This window comes from Myotis lucifugus, unplaced genomic scaffold (genome assembly GCF_000147115.1).
Source record: "Myotis lucifugus unplaced genomic scaffold, Myoluc2.0 scaffold_413, whole genome shotgun sequence".
NCBI lineage: Eukaryota > Metazoa > Chordata > Mammalia > Chiroptera > Vespertilionidae > Myotis > Myotis lucifugus.
Window position 1 is genome coordinate 203,867 of NW_005871461.1, and position 23,074 is coordinate 226,940.

Consider the following 23,074-nt stretch of genomic DNA (forward strand, 5'->3'; position numbering starts at 1 on the left):
CGGGGAGAGCGAGAACCCAAACTTGCAGAGAGGAGTGACCTGGGGGCCGAGGGCGGAACCGCGAGCGGGGAGGCGGGCGCGAGCGGAGCGGGAGCGCGCTGGCCCAGGAAGCGCAGAGCGCCGCCCACCCAGCCCGGCGAGAGCGCTGCGGGCACAGGCAGCTGGGCCGGGGGCTGCCGGCCCTCGACCCCCACCGTGACCCCGCCGCCGCCAGCCCGCCCCCAAGATGATGAAGCGGCAGCTGCATCGCATGCGGCAGCTGGCCCACACGGGCAGTCTGGGACGGTGAGTGTCCACCCTGTGCCCTCCAGCCCCGCGCTCACCCCCGCTGGACCCGAGGGAAGGGGGAGGAGCGGGGAGGCAGCTGGACCTCTGACTAACCAGAGCCCTGCCACCCCCCTCCCCTCCGAACGTCACCCCACCTCCCAGCTAGAGCAAGAGGGAAAGGCGCTGGCTTTTGAGGGAAGGGGCACCCCCCCCACTAGAGAGGGGTGCAGGGAGGATCGGAGATGCTGAGTCTCCTCTGCCTCCATGGGCCTCAGAGTGAACGCGCCTCCCTGGTCTCACTTGTCCCCTCTGAGCAATGGGGACAGCCGTCTCTGGTTGTCTGGTGGGGGAGGGGCGGTCAGGGCCCCAGACCTCGGGGGAGGGGAGGAGACGGCCCTGGCTGGTGGGAAGAGCCTGTTCCTGTCCCGCCGTGTGCCCCACTCCCCCAGCCGGAGGCCCGCTTCTCTGTCCTGCTTCTGCTTTCCCAGCCTCAGGTGGAAACGGCGCCCGGCCTCCCTGTTCCCCAGCCCCCGGCTGGTGGAGTGGTGGCCGGAAGTTTGGGGAGCTCCCCTGGCCTGTCTTCTCTCCTCTTCCCCCTGCATTGGGTGTTTCCCATCTCTGGGCCCAGGGGAGGGGACGGGGTGCCCAGAGACCTGGTTCTCGTCTCACACAACCCGGGTGCCTGTGTGGGCCCGGGCAGCCAGGCCACCTTGTGCTGGGGCTGTGTCCCCATGTGTCCCGGGCGGGGGCCCAGGGCCTGCCCACCACCACAGTCCAGAGTCCTGTGTGACTGACAGCCCAAGAGCCCGAGCCCACACACTTCCCGTTCCTGGGGCCAGCACAGGCCTCCTCTCCTCAGGTCAGCAGAAGAGAGAGGCTGGGCTCTGGGTGGCTCCCCCAGGCTCCCCTTTGGTTTCATCCGCCCTCTCTCGGGACTCAGCCCTGGGCGGAGGAGGAAAAGCCATGTATCCTATTGCTATCCCCATGGAATGTGCTCTGACTGGGATAAGGCAGGCGGGCCACCCAGGGCGGGCCCCAACTGGGAGGGGTGCTGGAAGCACCTGGGGTTCAGGTGCTCTGTTGGGGGGGCAGGGGGTCCTAATCTGGGCCAGCTCAGCAGAAGCTCTCCCCCCCCCACCCTCCATCAGCACCCCGGAGACGGAGACTGCCGAGTTCCTGGGTGAGGACCTCCAGCAGGTACATGCCTGGGCCAGCTGCGGGTGGCAAGGCAGGTCCATGCAGGCTGTCACCAGAGGGCCGGGCAGGGACGCCTGTTGGGGGCCTCGGTTGAGTCATCCCCCAAGCTGTGGGCCGTAGGGTCCCCAGGAGGAGGGAAGAGGAAAGGGGATCCTGCTCTGGGAAAGAACAGGGCAGTGGGGAGGGGGGCAGTAACCTCCCGGGATCTGTAACCCCGTGCCCCTCCCAGGTGGAGCAGCGGCTGGAGCCAGCCAAGCGAGCAGCCCACAATGTCCACAAGCGACTGCAGGCCTGTCTGCAGGGCCAGAGCGGGTCGGATATGGACAAGCGGGTGGTGAGTGGGGGTCCCAGGGAGGAGGGGCCTAGCTAAGACACCCCTGTCCAATGGGGGAGTGATGTCGGGGGCTGGGGTCTCCCTGCCAGTCTGAGCCTCTGGCCCCAAGGGGGTGAAGACTGCTCTTTCCCAAGGCCCCTGGGCACCCCACTCATGAGGCCCATCCCTTCTTGACCCCGCCCCCCTCTGCACCAATCCCCTGAGCCAGAGCCAGACTTCTGACTGCACCTGAACTTCCTTGTCCAATCAGCCCTTAGAATGGAGCAGGCCTTCTCAACTGGGGCAATCTGTGAGGGCTTCTTGAAGGAAGTGGCATTTGAGCTGGATTTTGAGCGATACTCACTGGTATTCGCCAACAGCAGCATTTATGGACTGGTTACTGTTAGTGTGTTGCTAAGATGTGTCAGTGCAATGCCTTGCTCAATGCTGACAATGGAAGGAGGAGGCTGCTAATTAAAGCTCTTGTGCAGATGAGGAAATGGAGACTTACAGAGCTAGTCAGTGGCCAAACTGAGATTTGAACCCTGACCCTCGTGACCAAAGCTGGTGCTGCCTGTAACTCCAGGTGGGAATGGGCCAGTCAACAATTCAGTGTAGCCAGAGCTCTGGGGGAAGGGGAGCCATGGGAGCGTGGAGGGTTTGCGTGTCATGGTGGCCGTAGCAGCCACCTGTGCCCGGGGCGGGGGAGAGCCACTTGGAGGCCTGTTTCCAGCTCCTCCACGCTCCCTCCAACTGTGTGACCTTGGCAGGCCCGTGGCCTCTGTTCTTAGCTTTCTAGTCCGTAATGGAATTTGGTCCCTCCCTCCACCCCCTTCAAGTGGCTTCTGGGAATGGGAAAGGGGCCCCAGTGGGATAGGAGCTCTTTCCATGGCCCCAAGGAGAGGTCACCCCACCATGCCTTGTCATCACCCTGCTTCCACTCTCACCTGTGACCGTGGCCCTCCTGGGTTCCCTCCTCCCACCTCCAAGCCCAGTGCCTCGGTGGGGTTCTGCCCCCCAGGGACACTCTGAGAGGGTGAAGGGAGGCCTAGTGGGCAGCACAGGCACTCATGCTCACAGCGCCCTGCCCCGCCCTGCAGAAGAAGCTTCCCCTCATGGCTCTGTCCACCACGATGGCCGAGAGCTTCAAGGAGCTGGACCCTGACTCCAGCATGGGGTGAGCACGGGCAGAGGCCTCGGCTCTCACCTGGAGAGGCCAAGGAGGGATCTGGGCTGGGAGGGGGTCCGGGCAGGGAGGGCAGCCACAGTGAAAGGATGACTAGGTAGGGGGAGTGTCTGGGCTGAGGACAGAGTCCAGGTCAGGGAGGGCGCCCTAGCCAGGCCTGGGAGGTGTTGGGCTGAAGGATGAAGGAGAGATCGAAGGGGCAGGAGGCGATGGGGAGGAAGGAAGCCCCACCTAGTCTTTCTAGATTGGGGAGAGGGGCTGTGGGAGCCTGGGTCCACTGGGTGCTGTGTCCACAGGAAGGCCTTGGAGATGAGCTGTGCCATTCAGAACCAGCTGGCTCGCATCCTGGCCGAGTTTGAGATGACCTTGGAGAGGGATGTCCTGCAGCCACTCAACAGGCTGAGTGAGGTGACCCCTACCCCTGCCCGCAGCTTCCCCAGTCTCTAGCTCCCACCTCCCCAGCCCACTCATCACCCCCACCCCCATGCCTGCCCTAGGAGGAGCTGCCAGCCATCCTCAAGCACAAGAAAAGCCTGCAGAAGCTGGTGTCCGACTGGAATACCCTCAAGAGCAGGTGGGAGCCTCAGCGTCTGGGTGGGGCCCATGCCTAGGTCGGCCCACAGAGGTGGCCACAGGGCTCCGAGGCCCTTCCCATAATAGAGGACAATGCAGGGCCCCTGGGTGCGGAGTGTGTATTGGTGTGCACGCCTGGTCCTAGGAACACATATGTGAGGGTACATGTAAGGGTGTCTCTGTGCATGTGTGTGTGCATGTGCTTATGCCAGCTGCAGTGACCCCAAAGCCTAAGACAGTCATAAACAATCCCAGGGGATCCCTGGATGGCAGGAAGGCCCCAACCTTCTACTCTGGAGTTGGATGGTTGTGACCACCAAGCCTACCACCACCAGGTGGCGCCCCCGAGCACTAATGGCCCGGGCCCAGTGGAGCTCTGGGATTTGTACCTATAAATCCCAAAATCTTGTGGTCACGCACATGAAAGGGACACTTGACTCTGGACATGCGATGGGGACAGTGACCACTCCACCTTGGGATCATCCCCAGGCTCAGCCAGGCAGCTAAGAACTCAGGCAGCGGTCAGGGCCTGGGTGGAGGCCCAGGCAGTTACGGCCACACCACCACGGCCAACAAGGTGGAGACGCTGAAGGAGGAGGAGGAGGAGCTGAAGAGGAAGGTGGAGCAGTGCAAGGTGAGGGGGCACCTGCGGTTCCCGGGATGGGTGGGGGTGGCGGGGTGGGCACTGTTCTCATTTCATAGATGAGGAAAGAGCTGGGATTCACCCAGGTCTTGGTGTATTTGCTAGGTGAGTGAATGTATGAATGGTGCCTGACACAAGGCACTGTGCTAGGGTACGGGGACTCAAAGGTGAGGACTGGAAGCTGCAAAAGCCCCTCAGGAGTTCAAAGAATTTCCCGTGGGCTGTCCCCAATGCAAACCTTGGCAGAGAGCGGAGAGCTGGCTGGGACCCTCCGCGCACAGCTTGAGCAAGTTACTAGCCCCCCTGAGCCTCACCGCACCCCTGGGCCCCAGCCTCACTGATATAAGCCCTCCCCCCTCTGTCTCCAAGGACGAGTACTTGGCTGACCTGTACCACTTTGCCACCAAGGAGGACTCATACGCCAACTACTTCATAAACGTGAGTCCAGACTGGGCTCCAGCCACCCAGAGCTCTGGTGACGCCAGAGCCAGAGGCCACCGAGGCCCCCTGTGAGCCAGTGGGAGAGAAGGGTCTACTCTCGTAGAGGTAGGCTCGGCTTCCCTCACTCCCCGCTGTCCCCACAGCTCATGGAGATTCAGGCCGATTACCATCGCAAGTCTCTGAGCTCGCTGGACACAGCCCTAGCCGAGCTGAAGGAGAACCACAGCCAAGCAGGTGAGGACACAGATAGCCCTGACCCCACACTCCTGACCCCCACGGGCTCAGGCATGTTAAGAAGCTTGCACTCTATCCCTGAAAGGCAGTAGGGAGCCACAGATGGCTCTGAGCAGGGGAGGGCGTGATTAGATTTGTGGTGGAGAGATTGCTGCATGGAGGGTGGAGGGTGGAGGGTGGAGGGTGGAGGGTGGGGTGGGGTGGGTGGTGCAGGACTGGAGCCAGGAGACCTGTTACGAGGCAGAAGGGAAGTGATGGCGCCTGGGCTGGTTGGAAGCAGTGGAAGTGGGCAGATTTGAGAGATGTGTGGGATGGTTTCAGGGTGTGTGGCTGGGTGGCTGGGTGGGAGGTGGCACCGTTAGCCAAAGCCGCAGTCACTTAAGGATGTCTGGGGGTGCTCCTGGCTGCCTGTGAGTGGAAGGACCCTGGGCCGCTGATCCATCTTGTCCCTGCAGAGCCCTCCCCTTCGATGATGGCCGCCCCCTTCTCCAGGGTGTATGGGGTGTCACTGGGAGCTCACCTGCAAGAGCTGGGCCGAGACATCGCCCTGCCCATCGAGGCCTGCGTCCTGATGCTGCTCTCTGAGGGCGTGAAGGAAGAGGTGGGACCCACTGGGGCAGGTGGGGTGGAGCAACGGGGCCACCTCCTGTCCCAGACCTCCCCCTGCTGCAGGCTGTGCCCGTCATCTGCCCTTAGAGCAGATCCTGGGAGAAGGCATGGCCTTCTGTTGCTGATGTGATACCACCCGCTTAGCGACGCTCATGTGGTCCAGGCTGTAAGCCTTTTGCACCGAGGAACTAATGATCCCAGTAACCCTGGCAAGGAAGCCTCAGTGGCTCCATTTTACAAGGGGAGACGGAGATCAAGAGGTAGACGTGCCCAGCAGCACATGAGCAGGTGGCAGTGAAGTCATTGCTGCACCTGCCCTCATCCGTCCTTTGCACCTCAGTGCTGCTAGTCCATCAGCTCTTTTCCCGAGGACAGACCCTTAGGAGGTGGAACTACTCAAAGGCAGGCTTCCGCACATCCTGCGGGGCCTCCTTTCTCCCTTCCTCCCCTAACCAGACGCCTGTCTCCCCATGACTTGCCCCAGCCCCTCCCAGACTCCCCCTTGCTCAGAATCCAAGGCCTGCGCGTTGAGAGGATCCAAGGACCCTGGTGTCCACTCTGCCTGCCAGGCCAGTGGGGACACAGGGCCAGTGAGGGCCAGCCACCTGCCCCAAGCCATGAGTGACGCAGGGCCTTCCAGCCAGGGTGTCCTGTCCCACCCACCCCTCCGTGACCCTACATGGTCCCTCTCACGCCCCAGGGCCTCTTCCGTCTCGCCGCTGGGGCCTCGGTGCTGAAGCGCCTCAAGCAGACGATGGCCTCGGACCCCCGCAACCTGCAGGAGTTCTGCTCTGACCCCCACGCCGTAGCAGGTACCTGCTCCAAGGGTGGGCCCCTTCCCCACCTCCCTTCACCACAGCTGCCTGAAATGATCCCTTGATCGTTTGCTTTAAGGCCTGATAATCTGCCCAGAAAACATAGGGGTCCTGAAAGCGGGGTTTGTGATGAACCCCCTGAAGTGTATGTACGCTTTTCTGAGAACAAGATCACTAGCCTTCATCATTTTCTCTAAACGGCCCAAGAAATGATAGACCTACATATGTTAGTATGAACAAGCACCAGAGGCCCCTCACAGATGGAGAGAGCTGGGTACTGGGGTGAAGGTGGGGCTTGGGCTGCCTCTGAGCTCACACCACCACTTCAGGTGCCCTCAAGTCCTATCTGCGGGAGCTGCCCGAGCCCCTGATGACCTTTGACCTCTATGACGATTGGATGAAGGCAGCCAGGTGAGGTGGGGGGTTGTGGGGAGAGGAGGCTGTAGAGGTGCCACCCTGGGCTGGCTCACCTGGGCTGTTCCCCTCCCCAGCCTGAAGGAGCCCAGAGCCCGGCTGGAGGCCCTCCAGGAGGTGTGCGGCCGCCTGCCCCAGGAGAACTTCAGTAACCTCAGGTGAGCCCAAGCCCACCCCGGCCCTCGAAGCCAGGCCCTGCGGGACTCTGGGGCCTGGGTTTGAGTCCTACCTCCTTGTTCTAAGCCAGCGGTTCTCAACCTGTGGGTCGCAACCCCTTTGGCGGTCGAACGACCCTTTCACAGGGGTCACCTAAGACCATCCTGCATATCAGATACTTACATGACGATTCATAACAGTAGCAACATTACAGTTATGAAGTAGCAACAAAAATAATTTTATGGTTGGGTCACAACATGAGGAACTGTATTTAAAGGGCCAGAAGGTTGAGAACCACTGTATTTCTGAAAACACAGCTTAGATGTACTAGTCATATTTTTATTCTTCTATTATTTTTTGTTTTAAATATGGAACACTTCACGAATTTGCGTGTCATCCTTGCGCGGGGGCCATGCTAATCTCTGTGCTGTTCCAATTTTAGCATATGTGCTGGGGAAGCAAGCACGGTACTAGTCATATTTTTTAAGATGTATATATTTTTTAATTGATTTCAGAGAGGGAGAGGGAGAGAGGGACAGAAACATCAATGACGAGAGAGAACCATTGATCAGCTGCCTCCTCCACTCCCCCTACTGGGGATTGAGCTCCCAACCTGGGCCTGTGCCCTGGCCAGGAATCAAACCGCTGTGGCCTCGGTGCTGAAGCGCCTCAAGCAACGATGGCCTCGGACCCCCGCAGCCCTCCTGATCCATAGGTTGACACTCAGTCACTGAGCAGCACCAGCCGGGCTGTACTAACCATATTTTTAATACTAGATACTGAACTAAACACACACTTTGAACCTTTGAAGCCACACCACCTGGCTTCAAATCCACCTCTGTGACTGTGTGGCCCTGAGCAGGCAAATTGGCCTCTCGGTGCCTGGGCTAGAAAATTCGTAACAACCCCATAGATTCTCAACTTAGCTCAGCGCCTGACACGTAGGTGGTGCTCAGTAGGTCAGCTAATTTAACTATCAGAAATGTTTAACCAGCCTGTGTGCTGCCTTGGCTACACTTTGGCAACCCCAGGCTGGGAAAGGCTCCGTCTCGGGGGACGTTGATGGGTGTTGGTCGCCCCTGCCCCGCCCGGGCCCCAGCCCATCTCCTGTCCCCCCAAGTACCTGATGAAGTCCCTGGCACCGTCTGGCCGAGGATCAGGAGGTGAACAAGATGACACCCAGCAACATCGCCATCGTCCTGGGGCCCAACCTGCTGTGGCCCCCGGAGAAAGAAGGGTGAGGGGCCGTGGTAGGGGGAGGTGGCAGCCCCCACCCCAACGACCTGCTGCTTGCCTTTCTCCTGGGCCTCGGTTTCCTCCTCCTTGGAATGGGTTGAGCAGCTCCTATTCTCAAGGCTCCACGAAGAGCAGCCCAAAGGGATCCTGGACCCACAGGGCTTTGGAGATAGCGTTCTGGGTAATGGCAGTAATGGGGTGCTGGGAAGGCTGGGAGCCCGAGATCTGGTTCTAGCCCCTCCTCCACCTTCCTTAGTAAGTGCCTCTCTCGACCTCCATTTCCTCATCTGTAAATTAGAAATTACACAAAGCCCGAGGACTGTGGCTGTGGGAATTCAGTGCGGTAATGAGTGGAGGAATGCTGTATGATCTGTAAAGTGCTCTTGTATGTGAGAGGTCATGACTGTTCACCTGGCCAGACACGTTGAAGTTGATGTCTGCAGACAGAAGGAGCAGGCCTTAGCTTTCAGGGTCTCCGCCAGCGCCCCCCGCCTCCCCCCGCCCAGCCAGTGCCGGGGCCGTGGAGGGCAAAGGGTGCCTTCATTTGCTGAATGCAGCTCCTTGGTCGAGGCTGCCTCGATCCAAGAAGTGGGGAGAGCTGCCGGGACCGACTGGCGCTGCCCGTCGTGTGTGAAGGACAGAAAGTTTGGTGTGTGAGCGACATGTTTGCCATCCACAGTGTCTGTGAGCTTTTGAGAACAGGGACCGGATGTGACGGATTGGTCCTGTGCTCCTAGCAGCCAGCACAGGCCAGACATGGTGGGGGCCACTGAGACTTTGCTAAGTGGTGACTCACTTTCACCCCCTTTTGTCCCAGGGACCAGGCCCAGTTGGATGCAGCCTCAGTGTCGTCCATCCAGGTGGTGGGCGTGGTGGAAGCTCTGATACAAAACGCAGACACCCTCTTCCCTGGAGGTGAAGCCCCTGCCTGTGTGCCTGTGCCCCCCGTGCCCTCTGTGCCCAGCTCGGTGCCCTCCAGCCCCGTGCACTCCCTCGGTGCCCTCCAGCCCCGTGCACTCCCTCGGTGCCCTCCGGCCCCGTGCACTCCCTTGGTGCCCTCCGGCCCCATGCACTCCCTCGGTGCCCTCCAGCCCCGTGCACTCCCTCGGTGCCCTCCGGCCCTGTGCACTCCCTCGGTGCGCTTCGGTCCCTGCGGCCCCATGCACTCCCCACGGGCCTGGGGGAAGTTGCTTGTCCACTCTGAGCCTCAGTTTCTCATCTGTAAAATGGGGGTGATCCCGCCTGCTTCCTGGTGCTGTGAGGCTCCTGTGGGAGTGGGAAGGCGAATCGTGGTCCAGACAATTTCCAGGAAAAGGGAAAGCGGCCCCGGCACTGGCTGCATGGTGGGCAGGGGGGGGAAGCGGGGGCTGGTGGAGACCCTGAAAGCTAAAGCCTGCTCCTTCTGTCTGCAGACATCAACTTCAACGTGTCCGGCCTGTTCCCAGCCCCCAGCCCCCAGGACCAGGTCAGCGATAGGCCGGCCTCTGAGGAGCTTCCAGCCATTGCCGTGCCGGCCCCGGCCCCGGCCCCAGCTCCTACCCTGGCCCCAGTGCCTCCCAAGGAAAGGTAAGGACTCACAGGTATGAATGGCCCCTGCCCCAAGGCACCAACGCGGCTTCCAGCAGCGTTTTAGGAAATGTCATTGTTGTATTTTTATTCCAAATACCAGGTTTCCCGGTTTGGAGGGGGTGGGTGGAGGCTCTGAGGTAATATTCCTCTCGGCCTCTGACATGTTTCCTCGTTCGTTGTATGGCTATTTACTGAGCACCTACTATGTGCCAGGCGCTGTTTCAGGCCATGAGGATGTAGGGACTAGAGAGCTGGTCACTGTGGAATGTGGAAGCACCTTCCAGTCTTCCCTCTGATCCTGAAGTCTGAAAGGCCACCTGTGCCACGCTGCCTCCCTGACAAGCAGGGATCGTGCGGCTGTCGGACTGCTGGGCCCAAACCGTGAATTTCCTCCCGTGAGCAAGACAGACAAAGCTGCCCTTAGAGCTTGTGCTCGGGGGCAGAGAGAGAATCAGCAAGTGCACCGGAAAGGTCAACAAGGTCAGGCAGGGCTGTGTGCTGCACCGAGAACAGCAGGAGAGGGGACGGAGGGGAATGCTGCAGCCCCGGCTCAGGAGGGGCCTCCTGAGGGGGAGCCGACTGAGCAGAGACCTGGAGGCAGGCAGGAGACCTCCCTGTTCTTGTCCACTCTCTGGCTTCCAGTGGCCAGAACATCCTAAAGATCAAAAAGAGGCCCAGCTGGCGTGGCTCAGCCATTGAGCCGAACGATGAACCAGGAGGTCACGATGTGATTCCCCGTCAAGGCACATACCCAGGTTGCGGGCTCAATCCCCAGTGTGGGGTGTGCAGGAGGCAGCCGGTCAATGATTCTCATCATTGATGTTTGCATCTCTCCCTCTCCCTCTTCCTTCCTCTTTGAAATCAACAAAAATGTATATTTAAAAAAATATCACAAGGAGGCTGAGAGCTGAAGCAGAGGGGAGGCCCTGCTTCCTCCCCCGCTCCTGGCCCCATAGGGGACCACGGACACTGCGCAGAGTCGCACAGCGGCCAGGGGCTCTGGATGCAAACCCTGCCCAACGCCAGAGGTGTCGGGGGCAGGGGCAGGGGCAGGGGCGGCCTGGGGACGGGTCCCAGACCCAGCCACGGGAGGACCCAAACTCGGCCCGTGGGCTGGGCGTCTTCCTGAGGTTCCAGGAGAAGCTGGGAAATGGCCAAGCCTGCGCCTGACCCTCCTCTTCCCTCACAGGACAGAGTCCGAGGTTCCCCCCAGACCGGCCTCCCCTAAGGTCAGCAGGAGCCCTCCGGAGGCAGCGGCCCCAGCGGAGGACATGGCTCGGAGGAGTGAGTTGGCCGTGGGAGGAGCAGGGGTCAGAGGGTGGCCAGGGGTGGGCAATCCAGACCGTCCCATGTTTTCAGGCATCGAGGGGAGGCCAGGAGGCCAGGGGGCTCAGAGCCAGTCTGTTGCCTAACACGCCGGGTTCAGAATCCAGCTCGGTGACCTTGAGCAAATGACTCCAGCTCCCTGCGCCTCCGTGGACAATAACTGCCCTACCTTGTAGGGCTGTTTGGAGAATTAAATTCTGCAGCCTGGTTCACGCAGTAAATACTCCATAAAGGTCGGCCATCGTGAGCATGGGGGGCAGCGGGGTCCTGAAGAAGCCCACAGTCACAGGGTGAAGAGGGAGAACAGTGTTCAGCGCAGTGAAGGGGGAGTGCTGGTGTGGGAGGAGACCCGGGCCTCCTTCTGAGCCCTTTGGGACACGCACCTGTTGAGTTGGCTGAAAGCCAGGCAGGTGAGGTTCAGGTGCAGAGTCTTGTGAGGCCCTGCCCAGCCCAGGAGGTTCTAGAGTTTTCCACGGGGGTACAGTGTAGAGCCGGGAGTAGGTGGAGCAGCTGCAGAGCCTCCAGACCAGCAGGAGCGGCTGGTCACACAGGAACCTCCCTGCAGGAGGCGGGCGTCTAGCCACCTTTCCTGGAGGCGGGGCAATGAGATATTTGCTCATTGGAGCACAAGCCAGAGGACTGTCAGCATCACCTGAGCTGGCCCTCACGTCAGCCTAGGACAGTGATGGCGAACCTTTGAGCTCGGCGTGTCAGCATTTTGAAAAACCCTAACTTAACTCTGGTGCCGTGTCACATATAGAAATTTTTTAAAAATATATTTTATTGATTTTTTACAGAAAGGAAGAGAGAGGGATAGAGAGTTAGAAATATCGATGAGAGAGAAACATCGATCAGCTGCCTCCTGCATACCCCCCACTGGGGATGTGCCCGCAACCAAGGTACATGCCCTTGACTGGAATCAAACCCGGGACCCTTGAGTCCGCAGGCCAACTCTTATCCACTGAGCCAAACCAGTCAGGGCACATATAGAAATTTTTTGATATTTGCAACCATAGTAAAACAAAGATTTATATATATTTTTTTAATATATTTTATTGATTTTTTACAGAGAGGAAGGGAGAGAGACAGAGAGTCAGAAACATCGATGAGAGAGAAACACCGATCAGCTGCCTCCTGCACATCTCCTACTGGGGATGTGCCCGCAACCCAGGTACATGCCCTTGACCGGAATCGAACCCAGGACCCCTCAGTCCGCAGGCCGACGCTCTATCCGCTGAGCCAAACCGGTTTCGGCAAGATTTATATTTCTGATATTTATTTTGTATATTTAAATGCCATTTAACAAAGAGAAATCAACCAAAAAAATGAGTTCGCGTGTCACCTCTGACACGCATGTCATAGGTTCGCCATCACTGGCCTAGGAGGTTGAGGAATCATCCCATCTTACGGATGAGACAACTGAGGCCCCAGGGGCAAGTGATTTGTGCAAATCCCTCCGTGGGTGGAGGCAGAGCTAGGACCAGAGTCCAGACCTCCTGGCCCAGCCAGTGCTTTGGCTGCCGCGGGACGTCAGACCTGCGCAGTGGGGTCTGTGCGCTGGGGCGGGTCGTTCTGGTGGCTTCTGAGCGGAAGTGAGCAAGACCCAAGTGTCCGGGCCAGGCAGCATTTCCTTATTCGACAGGATGGTGTGGAACACCTGCTCTGTGCCCGGCACTGTGCTAGGCAGCCACGCATCCGACGGCCGCACTTAGTGTCCGTTCTAGTGGGGGAGGCGAGCAATATTCAAGTAAAATAAAAAACAGGCAAGATCATTTCACAGAGTAAAAAGCCCTGTGAAGAAAATAGAACTGGAAAATGTGGTGGTGGTGGGGGGGGGGGGGGGATTCTCTAGCTGGAGGAGTGAAGGACCTGTAGAGGCTTGTGGATGAGGAGCCGCATGCACACAGTGTTCCCGCAGAATGGGCAGCAGATGCAAACGTCCTGAGGTGGGATCGAGCTGAAGGCTTTGCCACAGGCATATGACACCTCACTGCCCCTTTCCTTCCTCCACAGCCAAACGCCCAGCACCAGCCCGGCCCACCATGCCACCGCCCCAGGTCTCCAGCACCCGCTCCTCCCCTCCAGCCCCATCCCTGTCCCCTGCCTCTGGCAGTCCTGTGATCCCCCGGGCTCTGCCTCGCCGTCTGGTTGGCAGCAGCCTCCGGGCCCCCACAGTGCCACCCCCACTGCCCCCCATGCCCCCCCAGCCTGTCCGGCGCCAGAGCCGGCGTTCACCAGCCTCCCCCAGCCAGACCTCCCCAGGTCCAGCCTCCCCCAGCCCGGTCTCTCTGAGCATGCCTGCCCAGGCGGACCTGGGGGAGGCCACAGAGGATGGGGGCGGCCCTGAGGCTGTGGACGGCACCCCCACTCCCACAGCGGTGCCCCCTCAGCCTCGGCCCAGGAGTCTTGCCTCAGAGACCGACTGAACGGGTGGCCCCTCCCCGAGAGCCCTCAGTGTCCCCTCCCTTCCAACCTGTCCTCCCAGGACAGAGCCCTCACCCCTCCCGAGAGGTGGGGGCCTCCAGCCTTTGCCTAAAGTGCCTCGGTGCCCGCTGGGTCGGCCCCACGGCAAGGAGGGCTCAGGACAGCCCTCCACTTCCCGTCCTTTTCCTCTCGGATCCACCTGGGCTTGGGCTCAGCCCACCCCCCACTCTCTGGCAAGGTCCCAGGGGAGCCACCAGGAGGGAGGAGAGCTTGCCTGCTCCTACTAGGACTTTGATCTTTTTCTCTTGACAACATATTTTTTTGTAAGGCAAGTAAATAAATTATTTTGGACAAAACTGGAGCAGCTGCCCAAAAGATAGCTTTATTTTCTGTACTCGAAATAAAGAAGCCACTTTCATAAAGGGGAAATTTAGCTATTCTTTGCCTCCTTTCCTTCTTCCTGTCTGAAAGGATAATGGCTGGAGCTTTTCAGCACGTACTCTGGGCTGCACACGGCTTTTCTGAGCATGGTTTCCATTTAACCCTCTCCCTGACAGTAAATCCCATGACCTCTTACAGGGGAGGAGACAGGCTGAGAACATGACCTGCCGAGGTCACACGGTGCGTGAGGCATGGACCCGGGATTAGGACCCAGGTCTGACTGATTCCAGAGCCTGGACCTGCCCCTCACATCCCGGGCAGTGGACTTAATTTCTCAGTGTTCTGGTTTCCTCGTCTGGGAGACCGGTGACGGCTTCCACCGCAGAAGTGTTGTCTTGGTGACTAAATGAGACACGCCTGCGAAGGCCTGAGCACCACCCTCCCACTTGATGCCAGGTCCCGGATCTGCAGTGCTCCTAGGGAAGGTGGAGAGGTTCCCCCAGGAGCAGGGATGGGTCTGTCTGCAAACCTTCCCAGAGGCTGCCCTGCCAGACCTGGGCGAGGTCCCTGACACAGCCCTAGCTGCTCCTGGGAACAGACAGGCAGAACTGATGACTAGAATCAAGTGTCACGACACTGGAAACCCACATTGGCCTAATTAGGCACAAGCCAGCTAACCGGACTGGTGTGTGTCTGGAGGGTGGAGGTCACGGAAAGCTTCCTAGAGGAAGTGATATATCCAAGGGGAGTCTTCCCAGGGCTGACCAGGTGGGAAAGTCAGGGAAGAAGGAAGAACATTCCAAGCCATGGAGACACCTATGCACCTGTGACAAAGGCCAGGACATTGGGGAACAGGAAATATCTGGTTAGGTTATAGGACGTGGCTCTTCCCAGGTCTTTGGAGCACCCGTTAATCCTGGAGGGGAAACCGGTCTTCAGAGCCTTCTCAGACATCCCTCCCTGACGGGGGCCTAGGCAGCTGGGTCACCCCATCACTGCCCTGGGCCTGCCACTGCTGCTCTGGCTCCTTCCCCTCCTTGGAGTGCTTGGTGACAGCCTGCCTCTAGCCCAGAGCCTCTGCACCCTTCACAGTAGAATCCTTGATAATTAAAACAGAAACCAAACATGCCAGGCTACCCCCCAAACAATTAAAGCAGACTCTCTGGGCTCCTACCACATATTGGTATTTTTAAAAAGCATTTGTCAAAAGTCATCAAACTTTACACATAAGAACTATACATCTTACTGTAGGTAAATTATATCTAAAAATAATAAGTGCTCCAGGCGACTCTACAGTATAGCCAGCCTAAAGAATCACTGGTGTAGGCCAAGGGCCCCAGCGCTCAAGAAGACACCAGGCGTCTCTCTCGCCATCCTACCCACCCGCTCAGACCTGGAGCATCCCCAGTTCAGAGGGCAAGGAGATTTGACCAAAGATATCATCTCCTTTAGCATCTGTTTTCCTCTTAGCAACCAGCTCCCCTAAGCTTCTGATTGGCTGAGGGGCGCAGGGCTTATTCGCGCCACATTTTCTACTTCTAACTCGTTATTGGCCAAGAAGAGCGTCAGTCTCCCACCCCTTGGTGCCCTTCTCTCCAAGCTCTGTCTGCTCGCGGCCTCGCTCCTTAACTTTCGCCTCTATTGGCCGCGGGCCAGGCCGTAACCCCACCCCCTGGCCCTTCCTGCGCGCCTATTGGCAGGTGCGAGGGGCTAGCGGGATGCGGGCGAGCGCACCGTGCCCGCGGAGGGAAAGCGGCGCGGCGCGGGCGTGCGGGCAGCCAGCTGGCTGCATGGCGCGCTGCGAGCGGCTGTGCGGCCCGGCCCTGCGCGACGTGCTGGGCCGGGCGCAGGGGGTCCTGTTCGACTGCGACGGGGTGCTCTGGAACGGCGAGCGCGTTGTGCCGGGCGCCCCGGAGCTGGTGGAGCGGCTGGCGCGGGCCGGCAAGGCGGCGCTGTTCGTGAGCAACAACAGCCGGCGCGCGCGGCCGGAGCTGGCCCTCCGCTTCGCGCGCCTCGGCTTTGGGGGGCTGCACGCCGAGCAGCTCTTCAGCTCCGCGCTGTGCGCTGCGCGCTTGCTGTGCCAGCGCCTGGACGCGCCTGGCTCGGTGTTCGTGCTGGGTGGCGAGGGGCTGCGCTCCGAGCTGCGCGCTGCGGGGCTGCGCTTGGCCGGGGACCCCGGCGAAGACCCGGGCGCGGCCCCGCGCGTACGTGCCGTGCTCGTGGGCTACGACGAGCACTTTTCCTTCGCCAAGCTGCGCGAGGCGTGCGCGCACCTGCGCGACCCCGACTGTCTGCTCGTGGCCACCGATCGCGACCCGTGGCACCCGCTCAGCGACGGCAGCCGGACTCCTGGTGAGCGCGAGGGTGGGTGGACGACCTGGGCTTTCACCTCCCTGCCTGCAGGTGAGGGTCGGGGAAGGGGCGTCTCCAGGTGACAGGCAGGGGACTGGAGGATTGCTAGCGCAGCTACCACCCAGAAAGAGCCCAAGGTGCTTTCGTGTCAAGGTCTGGTCATTCTTACAGCTGCCACACGGTGAGGGGCAGCAGTGGTGTCCTCGTTTGACAGATACGGAGTCCAGGTACCCCTACTCCCAGCCCTATCCTTCCTGAACCAGCCCCAAGGAATCCTGTCATTTTGTCTGACCCGCTTTTGGGGTGAGGTCGGAGATTTGAGGACAAAACCTGGGAGGATCGTCTTGCTGTGGGAGAGTTGGGACACGCTGTCCAGGGGCAGGTGTGCAGGAGCACAGGAGGTGGTTGGAGTTTGACCTGAGTCCAGCTCCAGTCCAGGGCTCTGTAATCTTTTCGGTTACATAACCTCAGAGCGTCTCTCCTGGCTGTGAAGTGGGAATGCTAACCATGCCAGTTTCATCGGAGTGAATATTGATCTGTGCGCATAGGTGCTCAGATGATGTAAGTTGTATCCAGAGCTGTCATGTCACAGCATCTCCGTATCTGTTCTTATTTACTTTCCAAATTATTCTGGAGATGGGGGTTATTGTTCCATTTCTCAGTTAAAGGAACTGAGGCTCAGAGAGGGGGAGTGAGCTGCCCAGAAGTTCAGGGAACTAGAACTTGGATCTTGTGGCCACCCAGCACCCACCCCCTCCATCCAAGGCGCTCTTCACTGCTGTCATCTGGGTGTTCAGACCTGCAGGGGAGGCAGGAGCAGGCGCAGGGTCCTGCATCTTGGAAGGTTCCACTTAGGTAAGAGCGGATGGTAGCGGAGGCTAACTGATAGTAGTGAGTGTGTGGACAAGTCAGTACCCCGGTCAGTCAGTAGGCTGAGGGCAGGGACAGCTCTCCCATCACCTCCTCCTTGCTGGTGACTGACCCAGGCAGTTGATACCAAATCCTGGCGGGGCAAGGGTGGTACTCATCAAGGGTGTGTGTTATGATGGGGTGGCAGGGAGGGCCTGGAGCTTAGGGGTCTGGGAAGGCTTCCTAGAGGAGACATCTTGCAGAACAGGGCGGCGCTAGGGGAGGAAACATGGACTAGGGCCTGGGCCGTGGCAGAACCAGTTCCAAGCTGGGCATCTGTAGTTCTAGACCTGCCCTGGCTTTGTTGCACACCTACTTGCTGCATAGCCACGTCAGCCTCAGTTTTCCCATAAATCCAAGGTGAGCCCCCCTCTCCGTCCGTCCCCCCCACCACCACGCCCCCCGCCCCATTAGCTCCCACCGGCCCTAGGCCATGCTATGAAAAGTGAATCTCTCCCCGGAGGCCTCAAAGCTCAGGGTAAGGCTGTGGGTTAAGAGGCCCCCAGGACTCAGGAAAGGTGGCGTGGAAGAGACCAGGCCCTGCCCGTGCCTGCCACTTCCGTCTCAACACCCACTTGGCCGTGCCTTGCTGGTCATCCTCACAGCCTAGAGGGGGAGGCAGAGGCTTAACAGAGACGAGAAATACAGCGCTGCTGTCACGTTTGTACACTGGGTGATGCAGCCTTGAGACAGTGGTATGTAAATATTAATGAAGGCCTCTGTTGTGCATAAAATCTGAAATAATGCCCATCTCTCACCTCCATTCTTCCTCCCCCTGCAGGTCTCCTTGTAACCATGTGGCAGCCACTCCAGCTGCCAAATAGAAATGCCTGCTGTTTTAGGAATACGTCACCACCAAAACATGTGACAGTCTTGGATTATAGGATGTTGAGAGAAGAGGATCATGGTGGTCTGAGGACAGAATTACGTTCATAGACTCCCCAGCTAGGAAGCCCGCTCCACCAGGGTAGGGCTCTTTGTTGTGTCCACGGCTCTGTCCCAGTGCCTAGCACAGTGCCTGGTATATAGTTGGGCTCAGCTGAGTGGATGAAATGGGATCTGGGGACCAAGGGTGATCAGCTCTGTCCTGGTAGGAAAGGAAGAAGCCGGCAGCTGAGAACTTTCTTGAGCCGAGAGAAATAGTTTGGGGTGACTCAGCTGAGCCGTTCCCATCCTAGAAGGAATCTCTCACCCAGGGGGCAAATGGCTTTTCTTCCCTACCCACTTCTTATGAAAACAAGCAGGCGGGTTCTAAGTCAGATGTCAGGGAGCACCTCCCAGTGTGCCCAGTCCTGTGACGCAGGGGAAGTTCCTCCTCGTCTGGGGCCACTTCACCCCTCGGAGCCTTTGGCTTCACTGTGAGAAGGGAGGTGGGAGGCCAGAGCCTTGGGGTCAGACCAACTGATAATGTGTAGTAAATTGGGGCGCCCTGATTTTATTTTTTTTTACTGATTTCAGAGAGGAAGGGAGAGAGAGAGAGAGAGAAAAACATCAAAGATGAGAGAGAATCATTGATCAGCTGCCTCCTGGGGATTGAGCCTGACCAGAATCGAACCTGGGACCCTTCAGTCCACAGGCCAACGCTCTATCCACTGAGCCAAATCGGCTAGGGCTGCAGCACCCTGATTTATACCACTTGCCAGTGTCCATGGGGTGAATACTCCCACCATGGCAGATTTTCAAGCTACCAATGTGAAGTCACTGAACATGGAATTGGGAAGATGTGTGCACACCATTACATCGTATTTCCATTGGTACAGCTATAAATCATGTTAGGAGCACAGATAATGGTAAAATCATTAGGAGGTGATGTGTTTTGAGAATTGCCTTTGTTTTAAACATATTCATTTTATTGTAACTTTATATAAGTGGACTTTAGACAATGGCTTTGTTTAACCACCAGCTGACAGAATTCCTGAAAATGAAACATCCGGGACTCCCAATTTATCTGCCACTTTTTACGCTGTGCAACCCTGGACCAGTTACTTAACATCACTGAGCATCAGCCTTCTCATCTGTAAAATGGGCTTCCGTGAGCACCAGCCCAGCCCCGGGCACTTTAAAATACGCTTAGTAAATTGTAATTACTGTCATCATCATCATCATTTGTTCAGGGACATTAGTGTGAAGGCAGAACATTCTGGCACAAAGATGTGCCTGTGGGACGGCCACAGTGGACTCATTGTGGGGGGCAGATGGCCAGGAGTCGGGGCTGTCCTTTTCTGAACAGTCCCCCTATTGTTAAACACTTGGGCGTGGCCCGCAGTTTTGGGTATTCTCGTTACTGCGGCCACAGACATCGTCGGGCATGTAGCTTTTTGTCTCCAGCCTGAATTCTCTTCTTGTGACCGCTGTCCCGGCGGAGGCTGACTGGGTCAGAGGTGCGAGTGGTTCTGTGCCCTGCTGTGTTCCAAAAGGGCTGCGCCCGTTTCCGATGCCAGGAGCGCACATTCCTGTAGCCATAACCACAGCCACTGTTTGGGAAGTGCTGTTCCACTTCCAGAGCACTTGCCCCGTGAGGCTGCGTTAGCGCCTCTTTGAAGGTAGGCGTTACGTGGGTCTTCCTTTTCCGGCAGGTCCCAGGGAACTCTGAGAGGCGGACGGCTTGCCCGAAGGCACACAGCTGCCAGGGTAAAACGGCGAACCTCTGTTACGTGCAGTGGCTCGTTCACTCCTTACAATACCCCCAGGAGATTAGTGCCATATCAGGGAAGGGGGAAACTGAGGCACGGGTGAAACAGCCTGCCTGAGAAAGGTGGAGATTAGCCTGAATTCCGGTTGCAGAGCCTGGCCTCTTCACCACCACACTAAGATTGGAAGCAGGCCTTTTGACGCCAGCGCCTAATTATTAAATTCATTTTAGAAAGAGAGAAACATCGATTTGTCCCACTGATGTGTGCATTCATTGGTTGATTCTTGTACATGCCCTGACCAGAAATCGAACCTGCAACCTTGGCGTATCAGGACGACACTCTAAGCAACTGAGCACCTCACCAGGGCTCCAATGCCTAATTGTGCCCCCATGCCAAGCGGCCTCCCCTGCGGATTCCGGTTCCAGGGCCTGGATTCCTCCCCGGCAGCCTCCCCACACTGACCGAGTCCGTCTCCTTGCAGGCACTGGGAGCCTGGCTGCTGCAGTGGAGACCGCCTCGGGACGCCAGGCCCTGGTGGTGGGCAAGCCCAGCCCTTACATGTTCGAGTGCATCACGGAGCACTTCAGCCTGGACCCTGCCCGCATGCTCATGGTGGGCGACCGCCTGGAGACCGACATCCTCTTCGGCCACCGCTGTGGCATGACCACCGTGCTCACGCTCACGGGCGTCTCTCGCCTGGAGGAGGCCCAGGCCTACCTGGCGGCCAGACAGCATGACCTGGTGCCCCATTACTATGTGGAGAGCATCGCAGACTTAATGGATGGGCTGGAGGACTGAGCCCACCTGACCTGTAACCGCAGCCCCACCCCTGCCCCACCCTGACCCCATAGATGGAGGTGACGGGCCAGGAGCTGCATTAATTGCCACTGGCTCTCCGGCCCCAGTTTCCACACCCTGGTAAGGGCTGGGACCCAGGGAAGGTTTTAGGACCCTTGTACCCCCAGGGGTGGCTGAGCACACTTGGCTGCTGCCCTTGCCGCACTGGTTTGCCCTGGCATGACCCAGCCAAGGTGGCCTTATTTCCTGTGACTTCCCCTTGTTGAAATCTGGGCCCTGATGGACACTGAAGATTTCCCCCAACCCTGAGCTCTTAACTTCCTCACCTCTCCCTGGGGCCTCCAGAGCTCTACCTGCTCCCCATGTCCTGGCTTTGGGTTCCTGTTGGCCAATCAGAGGTCTAGGTAACCATAAATCGTAGTGTCCCGAGCCCTGAATGGTCCAATCAGAAGGCTAAGTCATAGTGATTCATTGATGTTGCGTCCTGAGTTGGCCAGTTGGGAGCCTAGGTAACAGTGACCCTGTGATGTCCTGGAGCCTGACTGGACCGATCCTAAGGCTAAATGATAACGGGCCTCTCATATCCTGGACCAGTGATGGCGAACCTATGACACGCGTGTCAGAGGTGACACGCAAACTCATTTTTTTGGTTGATTTTTCTTTGTTAAATGGCATTTAAGTATATAAAATAAATATCAAAAATATAAGTCTTTGTTTGACTATGGTTGCAGATATCAAAAAATTTCTATATGTGACGCGGCACCAGAGTTCAGTTAGGGTTTTTCAAAATGCTGACACGCCGAGCTCAAAAGGTTCGCCATCACTGCCCGAGACCCTGGGTCGACCAGTAGTGCAGGTAATAATGACCCATTGGTCTTTTAGGCCCCGGATAGAACAGACGTCAGAGACGGTGGTCTCCTGACCATCTTGGTCTGACTGGATGAGCCGGGGGTCCAGGTTTCTGTCGATATAAGGTCCACGTACTAAAGACACCCCCCCCCCCATCAAGACTGCTAACCAGGGGCCACTCGGTGGCTCTGCGGGCTTCTGTAGCCCAGAGCCCGCCCTCCCCTGACCGTGGTCCAGTGTTAATGGTGGCCACACCTCGGGTGGGGACGCCGGTGCCCCTCCCTGTGCCGTCAGTGTTTGCTGTGCCACCTCTCCCCGTGCCCGCCTGTTATTTATTTATTTATTATCATGTGCCGGTGATGGTGGGGGTGGGGGCTGGGCCTCCCCTGCCATCTCCACCCCTGTTGTGACTAGTCCTCCCGGACTTAATAAAGTGCGAGTGGGCGTGTCTGTGGGTTCGTGTCTGTCCGAGGCGGCCCGGGCGGCAGAGCCCCTGGCTGAGCCTCATCTCCCCAAAACGCCCCACGGCCTTCCCCGCTCGAAGTGGGCCGTCCCAGCTCCAGGGTGTTCTCTGCCTCGTGCCCAAGCCGCTGTGTCCCTTTGTAGCGATTTGTTTCAGTCCGACGCTCTGTCCACTGAGCCAAACCAGTCAGGGCTCTTAGGAAGGTCTTGGGGATGCAGGTTGGAAATGCGATGCTAACTTTCACAAGGGCGCACGTCTGGAAAGGAGATCAGCTGAGGCAGGATTTGAATTTGTGGCTGACTCCAGAAGGCTGCAGCCCCCTCTCGGTAGAGGCTGAGAGTCCCCACCCTCTGGGTGCTGGGGTGAGATACTGGGGCACCCCCCTTCGGGCATCCGGGGTGCGGCTGTGCCTGTGCCCTGCTACCCTGAGCCCCTCCAGGCCTCCCAGCACCTCCTGCGGAGTGGCTGCCCAGCTCTGAGCTGGCCACAGAGCAGCCCGAAATGGCCTGCAGATGCCCAGCTGGGAGGTGCCGTGTCTGTTCAAGGCCAGGCCGTCACCGACAAAGTCAGCAGATGGCACTTGCGGAGACTTGAGGCTGTGACAGAAACTCAGCTCACCCGGCTAAGGCGTGAGGGGGTCTATGGCCGCCCCCATGAGACGATCCAGCACGCTCCGGTGTCTGCCTCGGCTGTGCTGCCTCCCAGACAGTGGTACCTCTCCCCACCAACATCCCAGGGCAGACTCATTGGCCTGGCTTGGGTCCCTTGCCCGTCTCAGCCTGTGCCCAAGGGGATGGAGCACAGATGCTGACCAGCCTGAGTCATGTGCCCCCCGGGGGAGGGCAGTACTGGCCTCACTCCGGACCAAGAGCCACCCCCCACCTTCTTGGTTTCCTTTGGGGGAGCACTTGGTGGCATGTGAGTCGGATGGGGTGGGCATCCCCGTCCCAGGTAGTGCATCTCTGTTGTTTAAAGCTTGAGTCTAAGCCAATCATGGTTACTTGGTTCCCCCTAGCCAGTGAGTGGGTTAGCCATGGACCTGTGATGCACTTCCTGTTTGTTTTTGTTGGGTTCGTCGTTTTTCTGTTTTGTTTTGTTTTGTTTTTTGTGGTGTACTTCTGACCAATGACATGAGGGGAGATTCTAGAAATGTTTGCCTCACTTTTGAAGAAGGACACGGAGCAGGGACCCACTCTTCTGCTTTGGGTATAGAAGCTGTTGCAGCCGTCCTGTGATCATGAGGTGTGACCCAACAGATTTCTGTACTGTGTGACTGTGGAGCAAAA

General features: G+C 58.4%; 2 protein-coding genes and 1 non-coding gene across 3 annotated transcripts; 2 read left to right on the forward strand and 1 right to left on the reverse strand.

Annotated features, from left to right (window-relative positions):
* The first annotated feature begins 6 nt into the window (after window positions 1–6).
* Window positions 7–13,842, forward strand: SH3BP1 (SH3 domain binding protein 1). The gene is given in 19 exon segments (XM_006102397.2): window positions 7–285; window positions 1,416–1,464; window positions 1,694–1,798; window positions 2,878–2,954; window positions 3,260–3,371; window positions 3,461–3,537; window positions 4,026–4,170; window positions 4,549–4,617; window positions 4,764–4,854; window positions 5,310–5,455; window positions 6,164–6,275; window positions 6,608–6,689; window positions 6,770–6,854; window positions 7,969–7,989; window positions 7,991–8,085; window positions 8,902–8,999; window positions 9,497–9,650; window positions 10,843–10,937; window positions 12,993–13,842. Coding segments are annotated over 19 exon segments (2,085 nt in total). The 5' UTR covers window positions 7–226; the 3' UTR covers window positions 13,406–13,842.
* LOC111823175 lies at window positions 7,211–7,314 on the reverse strand. The gene has a single exon (XR_002826178.1). It is a non-coding gene; the product is annotated as a U6 spliceosomal RNA (small nuclear RNA).
* Window positions 13,843–15,574: 1,732 nt separating the features above from the next.
* Window positions 15,575–21,145, forward strand: PDXP (pyridoxal phosphatase). Its single transcript, XM_006102399.3, has 2 exons — window positions 15,575–16,136; window positions 20,160–21,145. The coding sequence occupies exons 1-2, from the start codon at window positions 15,575–15,577 to the stop codon at window positions 20,474–20,476; spliced, it is 879 nt and encodes a 292-aa protein (XP_006102461.1). The 3' UTR covers window positions 20,477–21,145.
* Window positions 21,146–23,074: the final 1,929 nt, after the last annotated feature.

What these genes read in the sequence shown, in the direction of transcription:
- PDXP (XM_006102399.3), top strand. Translation starts at nt 15,575, where the DNA reads ATGGCGCGCTGCGAGCGGCTGTGCGGCCCGGCCCTGCGCGACGTGCTG. An exon ending in CGACGGCAGCCGGACTCCTG is followed by an intron (nt 16,137 to 20,159) that starts GTGAGCGCGAGG and finishes GTCTCCTTGCAG; the next exon opens with GCACTGGGAGCCTGGCTGCT.